The sequence below is a fragment of the Schistocerca nitens genome, chromosome 10 (genome assembly GCF_023898315.1).
Source record: "Schistocerca nitens isolate TAMUIC-IGC-003100 chromosome 10, iqSchNite1.1, whole genome shotgun sequence".
Classification (NCBI taxonomy): Eukaryota; Metazoa; Arthropoda; class Insecta; order Orthoptera; family Acrididae; genus Schistocerca; species Schistocerca nitens.
Window position 1 is genome coordinate 11,422,256 of NC_064623.1, and position 12,925 is coordinate 11,435,180.

The following is a 12,925-nucleotide window of genomic DNA, read 5'->3' on the forward strand; positions in this document are numbered from 1 at the left end:
GTGCTCAGAGCCACTTGAACCATTTGACAACGATTACACGGAAGCCACCGCGATTTATGATGGTACCTGGGCAGTACAAAAGGCGGGACAGGGTGTGTGATCACGGAAATGCATGCTGTGCAAGCTCCCATGCTGATCACGAGGTCGCTAAGGAGTTCTTCCGGAGTGACTTCCCATTTCGCCACAGCACCGGCCACACATTGTATACTTTGCATATCTTGGATGTTGCGTACCTTATATGGTTCGATGTAAAGGCGTCAGTTCCCATACTGTTCACACGTACCACGCCACAGCGACAGATACGTGGTGATCCCTGTCACGAACTGATGTGCATACTGACTGTGTCAGCTACTAAGTTGTAACTGCGTAGCCGGTCGGAGTGGCCGAGCGGTTCTAGGCGCTACAGTCTGGAGCCGAGCGACCGCTACGGTCGCAGGTTCGATCCTGCCTCGGGCATGGATGTGTATGATGTCCTTAGGTTAGTTAGGTTCAATTAGTTTTAAGTTCTAGGCGACTGATGACCTCAGAAGTTAAGTCGCATAGTGCTCAGAGCCATTTTTTGTAACTGCGTAACCCCTTTGTTTTATGACCGTCGTTCAATTATATTGGCTACAAACGATGAAAATCTGTTTATGTACGAATGTCGTCATTTTAAGAAAGATTTTAACGGTGTATCAAGTCATAATGGCACCAACACCAATCAAGAATCTTTTATGATTTGAAGATGGCTGCATTGTTATCCGAAACTAGTAATCAATCCAGATAAAAAAGTTTTCATGCGCGAGCTTGACTTAATTGTTTTTAAATTTATGTTAGGGACTAAAAACCCATCAAGTATAGTTATTATATCTGAATAAATGTGTCATTTCTGTTCCTCTCATTACGTATTTCTTTCAGTTACCCCCTGCACTATACTGCAGCAGTTCTTTCTATGTATACTAAAAGTTTTAACGAGTTATGTTCCTCGCCACTGACACATAATAGCAAGTTAATTTCGTCCTTAAGTTTTGCACACCAATGCATATTGCTCCGGTACTCTCAACGAAGAAGATTCTGCGAGGAAGTTAAAACTGAAGGAATCAAACGTATTCCACTTCATTCGATATCAGAGTATCTCATTCTGAAGTTTTAGTCGAAGACAGTGATAATTATCGGTGTATGAGGTGTGCAAAAAGTTCTGCACAGTGCAGTTCTAATTAATTCCTCTTTGTTTATTTTTTCAAAACATCAAAAATATTTGCAGTTACTCAGTTTATTAATTGGTAACCTTACCATTGTCCCATTCTAAAATATATTTCAGTGTTGAAAGTTAATTATTTACTATTTTGACAGTAAAATAACTTTATATTACATCATATGTACAATGATTTTGGACTTCATAATGGTGTTACATTTTCATGTGAGGCACCTCAAAAAACTAGTGTGGAAAGGCTACAAAAACACTCTCACTGAAGATGACTTACGGAACACCGAAACTGCAGAAGGAACCAAGGAGATCGGGGAAGAGTTACAAAGGTAAGTCAACTAAGTAGAATAGTTTACGGAAAGATACAACCGTCGCTTGACTGTACGAAACGCAATCACACGGCGTTTATATCTTTCCGTAAGTTTTATGTGACTGTGGCTCCACATGCAGGAAAAATCATTAACTAGAATAGCTTTCTCAGTAGATGTGCTGTCGCATTCATTCTTCCTTCTACTTACACACAAATTTCAAAAGAAATCACTCGTGTTCAAAAGCATTTTTGATTATTTATAATAGTGTCACAATGAGGCTACAATTTTGCTAGAAATTATTTAGATTCTGTACAATTCCCATTCCGTCTTTTTTATCTGGTTCCAGATTCGTCAGCCTTTTGCCTGGTCGAGTGGGGCCCATTACAATTTCCTCATCTATCTCAGTCTCATTATATCAGATTAGCACGTATGTCCAACGTCAAGAAGAATTTCTCTGTATGTCCACCTTTATACTTTTGGTGCGTGACCTCGGCTACTCTGTACAGAATGTCGAATCAAAACACTTTTCAGCCATTTAAATTACCAGTTTTCTGCCCTCTGGTCAGTCAAATGAGGGGGCCAGCATTCAGTCACAGGTATCTGCAGACATCTGTGTCTTATTTCTTTTGAACAGGAGTCTACAGATACCAGCCATCGAATGCTGGCACTTATTTTGACTGCACCACAGGTGGGGATCTTCGAATACGTCGGTCAGGGGGCCTAAAAATGGAGTAATATATCGGCGGAACTGCTTGTTCCATAAAACAACAGCTGGAAACTTAGGCGGCTGAAAGGTGTTTTGATTCGACATTCTGTCATGAAGTATTTGTCCTATGCACTGCAATGTCTGCATTTTCCCGTAAGTTTTGTTCCCTACGGCTCTATGTAGTTCCCTTACTTATCAGTCGTGTTCATTTTCTGCACCCTTCTGCAGCACCAGAAAGTTAAACGCATTCATTCCATTTTTAATGTATTTCCCACAGTCCATTATACCACAATGCTGTGCTCCAGGTCTGCGTTCTCATAAATTTCTTTCTTAAATGAGCTGTGTTCGATACTAGACGATAGATGCCTTCCTTGCTGCGTCCGCCACGCATTATTTTCCTTTACAGGCAACGCACAGTTCCGTCACTTTGTCTCCTGCGTAGTCCTCAACCTTAGTACTCAGCTTACCACTTTCTGCTACCCTTACATACACTAACGGAAAAAATCTCAGTACAAAAAAATAGTTCATGGAGAGTAACGAAATTTCGCGAATATATTTCTCTAGGATACATAAGTAACTGATTAACATTGCAAGATCACAGGTTAACGTAACTTAAAGCAAATGTGAAATGCTGGAAGATTAATAACCGGTGTAACCCGCCAGAACGTTGATAGCAAGCATGCAAACTCGCATGCATGAAAAACTACGGTTAATAAAGTAAGAGATCCTGGAAGGGGGCTCCAAATGAAAAGCATCTACTTATCTTTCTAATCTAGACTGTAATAATAATATGGGAAGGAATTGTTAATCAGAAGTCAGGAAGAAGTTGTGATCTAACTGACACTAGATTTAATCATTTTTAACATTACAAGACAACAAAAATGGGAAAGAAACATTACATAAACCTTATTTTTATTTAACAAACGCTTTCACTAACGTGTGGTCTATGGTGTACAAAGTGATCACCTGGGGATCGACACACGACACTAAACAGAACACTAACCGCTTTATCTGACTTCATACACGTGAATCCCCGTTATGACACAAAACTACGTCACCACCAAACATCTATACTGTACTATTCAAAAAAGAAAAATATGGTTCGAAAAGACAGGGTGCTGAGAAACATATATTACATCCCTACGCCGCAGGTGCAAATACTTTACCCTGCTGCTGGTCAAGGCGGCACACCACAATGCATTCGCCTTCTGAAGTCGTGGACAGCGGAAATCTCTTATTAATGGCGCGTTCCCAAAAAATATAAGTACGTGGTCTCGCGTTCGGTTAATTCGGAACGCAGGTACTTTCCTATGAGGCTCTGAACCCCAGTGGATTCCAGTGTGCAGGTGGACCCGTTTGCTGGTCTGCCAAACCAATTTGACTCCGTGTCACGACTGTGCGTGATGGAATACGTCAAATGTTTAGATGGCTGATTCAAGACAAATAAGTACATCCACATTTCACTCGTTGTGAGTGTGATGATATAAGCAGTACTTTTCATGGTTCAGAAGGTGACTGGCACAGGCTCTAAGTGGCACACTAGCAAAGGACACAAGTCTCACCATTTAGGTAGTGACCTGCAGTTCTTTACTAGCGAAGCGCCAGTAGAAGAGTGTGACTTCTTCCTTTCTGCTCGCTTCCTCCTCAGCTCGGTACCAAAAGCACTTTTACATTTTAGACTCCCCCCACTTTTGCACAAGCCAACCATGAGCTGGAGGTCGGCATTCTTAGCTGGGAGAGCGGCCTTTGCTCCGCAAACACCGATTTGACCAATCGGGGACTTTAAAGTTAATTGCAAGAAAAAGGAAAAAAGGTTCAGCTTCGCAGCCTCTTTCCAACGCGTTTGCCGTGTATTTTGCTAACAAAATGCTCAGGATGGAAGCACAGCCCTCAATAACCGGAATGTTATCTCCCCTGTTGCGTCGATTTCTAAGTTTCCAAAGAACGGCCATGTTGTTGTTGTCGTCTTCAGTCCTGAGACTGGTTTGATGCAGCTCTCCATGCTACTCTATCCTGTGCAAGCTTCTTCATCTCCCAGTACATAATGCAACCTACATCCTTCTGAATCTGTTTAGTGTATTCATCTGTTGGTCTCCCTCTACGATTTTTACCCTCCACGATGCCCTCCAATACTAAATTTGTGATCCCTTGATGCCTCAGAACATGTCCCACCAACCGATCCCTTCTTCTAGTCAAGTTGTGCCACAAACTTCTCTTCTCCCCAATGCTATTCAATACCCCCTCATTAGTTATATGATCTACCCATCTAATCTTCAGCATTCTTCTGTAGCACCACATTTCGAAATCTTCTATTCTCTTTTTGTCCAAACTGGTTATCGTCCATGTTTCACTTCCATACATGGCTACACTCCATACAAATACTTTCAGAAACGACTTCCTGACACTTAAATCTATACTCGATGTTAACAAATTTCTCTTCTTCAGAAACGCTTTCCTTGCCATTGCCAGTCTACATTTTATATCCTCTCTACTTTTACCATCATCAGTTATTTTGCTCCCCAAATAGCAAAACTCCTTTACTACTTTAAGTGTCTCATTTCCTAATCTAATTCCCTCAGCATCACCCGACTTAATTCGACTACATTCCATTATTCTCGTTTTGCTTTTGTTGATGTTCATCTTATATCCTCCTTTCAAGACACTGTCCATTCCGTTCAACTGCTCTTCCAAGTCCTTTGCTGTCTCTGACAGAATTACAATGTCATCGGCGAACCTCAAAGTTTTTATTTCTTCTCCATGGATTTTAATACCTACTCCGAATTTTTCGTTTGTTTCCTTCACTGCTTGCTCAATATACAGATTGAATAACATCGGGGAGAGGCTACAACCCTGTCTCACTCCCTTCCCAACCACTGCTTCCCTTTCATGTCCCTCGACTCTTATAACTGCCATCTGGTTTCTATACAAATTGTAAATAGCCTTTCGCTCCCTATATTTTACCCCTGCTACCTTCAGAATTTAAAAGAGAGTATTCCAGTCAACATTGTCAAAAGCTTTTTCTAAGTCTACAAATGCTAGAAACGTAGGTTTGCCTTTCCTTAATCTATTTTCTAAGATAAGTCGTAGGGTCAGTATTGCCTCACGTGTTCCAACATTTCTACGGAATCCAAACTGATCTTCCCCGAGGTCGGCTTCTACCAGTTTTTCCATTCGTCTGTAAAGAATTCGCGTTAGTGAAACTTGCTGGCAGATTAAAACTGTGTGCCCGACCGAGACTCGAACTCGGGACATTTGCCTTTCGCGGGCAAGTGCTCTACCACCTGAGCTACCGAAGCACGACTCACGCCCGGTACTCACAGCTTTACTTCTGCCAGTACCTCGTCTCCTACCTTCCAAACTTTACAGAAGCTCTCCTGCGAACCTTGCAGAACTAGCACTCCGGAAAGAAAGGATATTGCGGAGACATGGCTTAGCCACAGCTGCAGAGTGAAAATCTCATTCTGGAAACATTCCCCAGGCTGTGGCTAAGCCATGTCTCCGCAATATCCTTTCTTTCAGGAGTGCTAGTTCTGCAAGGTTCGCAGGAGAGCTTCTGTAAAATTTGGAAGGTAGGAGACGAGGTACTGGCAGAAGTAAAGCTGTGAGTACCGGGCGTGAGTCGTGCTTCGGTAGCTCAGTTGGTAGAGCACTTGCCCGCGAAAGGCAAAGGTCCCGAGTTCGAGTCTCGGTCGGGCACACAGTTTTAATCCGCCAGGAAGTTTCATATCAGCGCACACTCCGCTGCAGAGTGAAAATCTCATTCTGGAATTCGCGTTAGTATTTTGCAGCTGTGACTTATGAAACTGATAATTCGGTAATTTTCAGATCTGTCAACACCTGCTTTGAGTGGGATTGGAATTATTACATTCTTCTTGAATGTCTGAGGGTATTTCGCATGTCTCATACATCTTGCTCACCAGATGGTAGAGTTTTCTCATGACTGGTTCTCCTAAGGCCATCAGTAGTTCTAATGGAATGTTGTCTACTCCTGGGGCCTTGTTTCGACTCAGGTCTTTCAGTGCTCTGTCAAACTCTTCACGCAGTATCATATCTCCCATTTCATCTTCATCTATCTCCTCTTCCATTTCCGTAATATTGTCCTGAAGAACATCGCCCCTGTATAGACCCTCTATATACGCCTTCGACGTTTCAGCTTTCCCTTCTTTGCTTAGAACTGGGTTTCCATCTGAGCTCTGGATATTCATGCTAGTGGTTCTCTTTTCTCCAAAGGTCTGTTTAATTTTCCTGTATGCAGTATCTATCTTGCCCCTAGTGAGATAAGCCTCTACTTCCTTACATTTGTCCTCTGGGCATTCCTGCTGAGCCATTTTGCACTTCCTGTCGATCTCATTTTTGAGACGTTTGTATTCCTTTTTGTCTGCTTCGTTTACTGCATTTTTATATTTTCTCCTTTCATCAATTAAATTCAATATCTCTTCTGTTACCCATCTTTTTACCTGTTTGATCCTCTGCTGCCTTCACTATTTCATTCCTCAAAGCTACCCATTCTTCTTCTACTGTATTTCTTTCCCCCATTCCTGTTAATTGTTCACTTATACTCTCCCTGAAACTCTGTACTGCCTCTGGTTCTTTCAGTTTATCCAGGTCCCATCTCCTTAAATCCCCATAAATACCCACCACTATCATTACAGAGTATAACTTAAAGAAAACATGATTTACATGCTCACACTAGCGCTAATAGCGCCACTCTTATGTGACTGGCACGAAATTTTCATAGACATCATCTTTCAGATGTAGAAACACGTCTACGGACTTCCGTTTATGCCGCACAACCTCTTCCCGCTGTTGCAATTTTTTCCTGTCGGTGTGTGTCCGTCGGTCTTTGGTTTGCACTCAATACATATTGCGTGCTCGGTGGATTTGCCATTCACGTCAACAATCATTGTAACTTTTCCTAAGACTGACAAAACACAGGAACGTCATGATCGAATGTATTCGTGGATATTTTCTCGCCATGAATTTTGATCAATTCATTCAGACCATTAGTTTTAACAGCTACCTTCTTTCTACTTTATTGTTACATAAGAAGTTATAGAGATTAATTCAGTAGGCAGAAATGTGTTCGTTGTCGGCTGTCCGAAGGAACTGGTCCGCGGAGGTGTCGGCGTCGCAGCCCTCCGGCAGGGAACCCAGCCTGGCTCGGACCGTGGCCAGGACGTACGGCCGAGACTTCTGCCTGCTGGCCGTACCACTGGTCATCGAGGCGGTCTTCCTAAGGTAAGCACCAGCACCAGAACAGTCGCAAGGCCCCACATCGTGAAACAGACTACGCGAGACTCACAGCAGTAGGTTACAGTCGTAACAGATTGTCACCACGTGTCTGATGACAAGTGGATCGAGTGAAATCACACATTAAGGATCTGAATAACGCTGCAAGAGATGTCAAGAGATCACATAATCTACTGTTCCTCCGGACGTCAAGTCAAATTCTGTACAAAGAGCGACTGTTGTTTCAATTAACAATTTGTGTAAGCATACGGCTAAATCCATAGGTGTGATAAATTTCTAGTTGAGTAAACTACCAGTAGAAGTTCTATACTGACTATCATTCAGCTGCCAGACTCTTAGTCTAGCGTCAGGTTATTTCGTCTGCAGCCTATTCCACTAAATACAGGGTGACAATTATTGAACTATATTAAATAAAATCGTCAGAACTTCTGAACGGTTTGCGTTGTGGCGTTCAAACTCCACTGTTGGTGGCGGCGCATGATCGGAATTAGTATGCGCTATACCGTTGGTTTAGCGACGAAACCCGCTTTCACTTCGATGGGTTCGATAGTAAGCAAAACTGGAGCATTTGGGGGACTCAGAATCCGCACGGGTGACTGTGCGGTGTGCAGTGTCCAGGCACGGAACAATCGGTGCGATGTTCCTTGATGGCTCGGTGACTACTGAACGGTACGTGAACGTGTTGGATGATGATTTCATCCCCATTATCCAAAGTGTACAATTACAAATTTGTACAGAAACCAGATGGCAGTTATAAGAGTCGAGGGACGTGAAAGGGAAGCAGTGGTTGGGAAGGGAGTGAGACAGGGTTGTAGCCTCTCCCCGATGTTATTCAATCTGTATATTGAGCAAGCAGTGAAGGAAACAAAAGAAAAATTCGGAGTAGGTATTAAAATTCATGGAGAAGAAGTAAAAACTTTTAGGTTCGCCGATGACATTGTAATTCTGTCAGAGACAGCAAAGGACTTGGAAGAGCAGTTGAACGGGAATGGACAGTGTCTTGAAAGGAGGATATAAGATGAACATCAACAAAAGCAAAACGAGGATAATGGAATGTAGTCGAATTAAGTCGGGTGATGCTGAGGGAATTAGATTAGGAAATGAGACACTTAAAGTAGTAAAGGAGTTTTGCTATTTGGGGTGCAAAAATAACTGATAATGGTCGAAGTAGAGAGGATATAAAATGTAGACTGGCAATGGCAAGGAAAGCGTTTCTGAAGAAGAGAAATTTGTTAACATCGAGTATAGATTTAAGTGTCATGAAGTCGTTTCTGAAAGTATTTGTATGGAGTGCAGCCATGTATGGAAATGAAACATGGACGATAAACAGTTTGGACAAGAAGAGAAAAGAAGCTTTCAAAATGTGGTGCTATAGAAGAATGCTGAAGATAAGAAGAAGGGACCGGTTGGTAGGGCATGTTCTGAGGCACCAAGGGATCACAAATTTAACATTGGAGGGCAGCGTGGACGGTAAAAATCGTAGGGGGAGACCAACAGATGAATACACTAAGCAGATTGAGAAGGATGTAGGTTGCAGTAAGTACTGGGAGATGAAGAAACTTGCACAGGATAGGGTAGCATGGAGAGCTGCATCAAACCAGTCTCAGGACTGAAGACCACAACAACAAGAACATCTAAAGTGACCCTGATTTCGACAAGATGTGGTTCATGTAAGACAGAGCTCCCGCCACATCGAAGCAGGAGACTGTTTGCTGTCCTGGAGGAGCAATTTGGAAATCGCATTTAAGCTCTGGGGTACCCAGAGGCCATTGGCATATTGGACGCCATATTCTCCGATCTGAACACATGCGACGCCCTTTTGTGGTGCTGTGTTAAAGACGAGATGTACAGCAATGACCCCAAAACCATTGCTGAGCTGGAAACAGCAATTAAGGAGGTCATCGACAGCACCGATGGTCAGACACTTCAGCGGGTTATGCAGAATGTCGCTCTCCGTCTGCATCGCATCATCGCCAATGATGGCAGGCATAGCGAACGTGTCATAACCTAAATCCGAATATCTGTATTGACGTTTACATGTTGAATAAAGTGTGTGGCGGCCGTAGTTTCTAAGTAACGTATCTTTTTTTCGCATAGTTGAATAACTGTCACACTGTACATGCTGGTCGTTAATACTGATAGAAGAGCACGGAATAAAAAATTATGAAATTTTACTTTGTCTATTGGGTGCGTGCTGTATAACAGGAAGAATACACGATTGGATTACTGGACTATTTTGCGATAGACAGGCTGCGGAATGTAGTGCACAGTGTGAGTTAACGAGCACTTCGCTCTCTATTAAGTATGTGGCCGAAAGAGGCAGCCTTACAGGAATTGTGAAACGAATCCTCTCGCCCAGGACCGCGTGCCACAATGAGATCAGATTCGCCACGAGATGGGGAAAGTCCACAGGCGTCTACTGTGCTGAATGAGGCAGGCTGATGAAGCCTAAGCTCTGTAGTGTGCGAGTGAGACAGGCGAGAACGTACACCATAGGGAAACCCCGTAGGAGCTGTTTGTGCCCAGGGAGACGTAGCAGTGTTAAATATGGCGGACCTAAGATCGGCCATAAACGGGAACATTTATGAGAGCTATTTAACTCTGTAGTAATGCAGGGAATGAAGCCATAGTAATTTTAATCTGCCATCCTCCATACATTTTCATGGTGATCCCAATAAAACTTCAATATTGGTCATATCTATAATAGTTTAGGATTTACTGTTAAAGTGAAATTAACAAATTTTGTAACAAAGACCTGAATGCTAAAATCTGAACGCTTTGGTAGATCTTAACGATCGACATTTCACATAAAAGCGCATCATTAAAATGACAGATTTTATAAATATCAATTCGGTGACTTCATTTGTTTAAAAGATATAGTAAATTTAAATTACCGGTATTTTCAGTTAAGCATGAGATCATCATTTCCTCCGCACAGAACACATTGAACGATGACAGCATGACACCTTACTGAATCATTAGGTAATAGAATATTTGTTGTAAAGTTTAGTGCATAATAGTTACTTTTGTTCTTTGTTTATCTATCAGAAAGCACACTGGTGCAAGACTACTGGGCGTGACATTCAAAGTTCAGAAGGAAATTGTTTGGTTTTATGTAAAAAGAATTTAACGTTTATTATCTACATCTACATCCATACTGCGCAAGCCACCTGAGCGTGTGTGGCGGAGGGTAGTTTGAATATCTCTATCGAGTCTCCCTTCTATTCCAGTTCGCGGAAAGAAAGATTGTCGGTATGCCTCTGTGTGGGCTCTAATCTCTCTGATTTTATCCTCATGGTCTCTTCGCGAGATATACGTAGGAGGGAGCAACATACTGCTCGACTCCTCGGTGAAGGTATGTTCTCGAAACTTCAACAAAAGCCCGTACCGAGCTACTGAGCGTCTCTCCTGCAGAGTCTTCCACTCGAGTTTATCTATCAGTAACGCTTTCGTGATTACTAAATGATCCTGTAACGAAGCGCGCCGCTCTCCGTTGGATCTTCTCTACCTCTTCTATCAACCGTATCTGGTACGGATCCCACACTGGCAAGCAATATTCAAGCAGTGGGAGAACAGGTGTACTGTAACCTACTTCCTTTGTTTTCGGATTGCATTTCCTTAGGATTTTTTCAATGAATCTCAGTCTGGCATCTGCTTACCGACGATCAAATTTATACGGTCATTCCATTTCAGATCACTCCTAATGCCTACTCCCAGATAATTTATGGAATTAACTGCTTCCAGTTGCTGACCTGCTATATTGTAGCTAAATGATAAGGGATCTTTCTTTCTATGTATTCGCAGCACATTACACTTGTCTACATTGAGATTCAGTTGCCACTCCCTGCACCATGCGTCAATTCGCTGCAGATCCTCCTGCATTTCGGTACAATTTTCCGTTGTTACAACCTCTCGATATACCACAGAATCATCTGCAAAAAGCCTCAGTGAACTTCCGATGTTATCCACAAGGTCGTTTATGTATATTGTGAATAGCAACGGTCCTACGACACTCCCTTGCGGCACACCTGAAATCACTCCTACTTCGGAAGACTTCTCTCCATTGAGAATGACGTGCTGCGTTCTGTTATCTAGGAACTCTTCAATCCAATCACACAATTGGTCTGATAGTCCATATGCTCTTACTTTCTTTATTACACGACTGTGGGGAACGGTATCGAATTGATATTATTGTTACTTCATTTAGAACGTGAAAGTGGTCAAGCTTTGATTATTTAAATATGTTAAAATGTAAAATAACGTAGAATAAGCTGTAGCCAATCAGATGGACGGCTTCAGGGAAGGGGACTGCACTAGTCAGTTGAACGACGATGTTCGGCACGCGGCCAAAGTGAACAGTGCTGGTGCAGACGCGAAAGCGGACAGTTCTGGTCTAGACCCCAAAGGGTACAGTACAGACAGCGAACAGTCGGGCTTTAGGTAGCTAGGAAGCGAAACGACTTACAGTGCGTTTAAAATTAGTTGCGACTTTTGACGTTTGATACAGCGGCGTGGATGTGACGCCGTCGCCGAGGTAACACCAATGGCGAGCCGGCTTTCCCCACCACGCCGCCAGCTGTTCAGTTGTTAAAGCGCAGGATGTTGCCACGCCGTGGACAAACAGTACGACGTTGCGTCGCGAATCAGAGGCATGTACGTTCATTAGCTCTCGTTGTAAAGTGGTATTTTCTGGCGTTGAAGTGCTCTGCAGTGAGTGCAGTACGTCTGAAAACACAAGATTCACAATAAAAGTGAACGTTCAGGAACACAATCACTGGCTCTGAAAATAATGTTTTGCTGCAAAATATTCCCCTGAATTCGACAATAATAATGGACATTGTGCCGAACCACTCTGCTGTGATGGATAAAGCTACAACAATGCAGGGGATGAAAGCGGATATTTGTTTCCGGGTACAAGGAAATGTTTCACTGGATAAAGTTGAAAGTAGCATGTATAAGGTTAAGTTAATGGAACATCAAGTGCTGTACAAACCAAAAACGACACGGTACCAGGTCGACAAACTGGCTGACGCTGAAGGACACAGTTTAATCAGGTTTCGTCCATATTGTGCTGATTTAAATCCGACTGGGATACGCTCAGTGAAGCTAAAATGCTGAAAGAAGAAGCCATTGGAAATGTTACACCACAGGACGGATCTCGAGTTATGTGTCATAGCAAGAAGGTAGTGAGGAGAGATGGATTCACCAAGGACTATGACAAGTTTTGTGTAATACGTAACTTCTTTTGGTGTCATGTTAAAATCTGCTTCTTTTGTCAAAACACAGAATACTCTACAAATATTCATCTCACTAACATTCTAATGCAGTTGAAATTCCGACAGAATCATGAAATAGTGTGTTATTAAAATAGTAACTGAGGGCAAGTCAGGGCAACAGATTATGACACAGCCCATTCTCCGAGTAAAATAAACGTGTAACTTCTTCACTTATATTGTCACGAAACCAACAGCA

The 12,925-nt window shown here is 42.6% G+C and overlaps 1 protein-coding gene across 1 annotated transcript in view; it reads left to right on the forward strand.

The window, feature by feature from the left end:
- The first annotated feature begins 1,363 nt into the window (after positions 1-1,363).
- LOC126209797 (ATP-binding cassette sub-family C member 4-like) overlaps positions 1,364-12,925 on the forward strand; it is a 124,300-nt gene continuing 112,738 nt past the window's right edge. Inside the window, exons 1-2 of the mRNA XM_049938935.1 lie at positions 1,364-1,515; positions 7,307-7,441. Of these exons, the coding sequence (XP_049794892.1) occupies positions 1,364-1,515; positions 7,307-7,441 (287 nt within the window). The remainder of the gene's footprint in view (positions 1,516-7,306; positions 7,442-12,925) is intronic.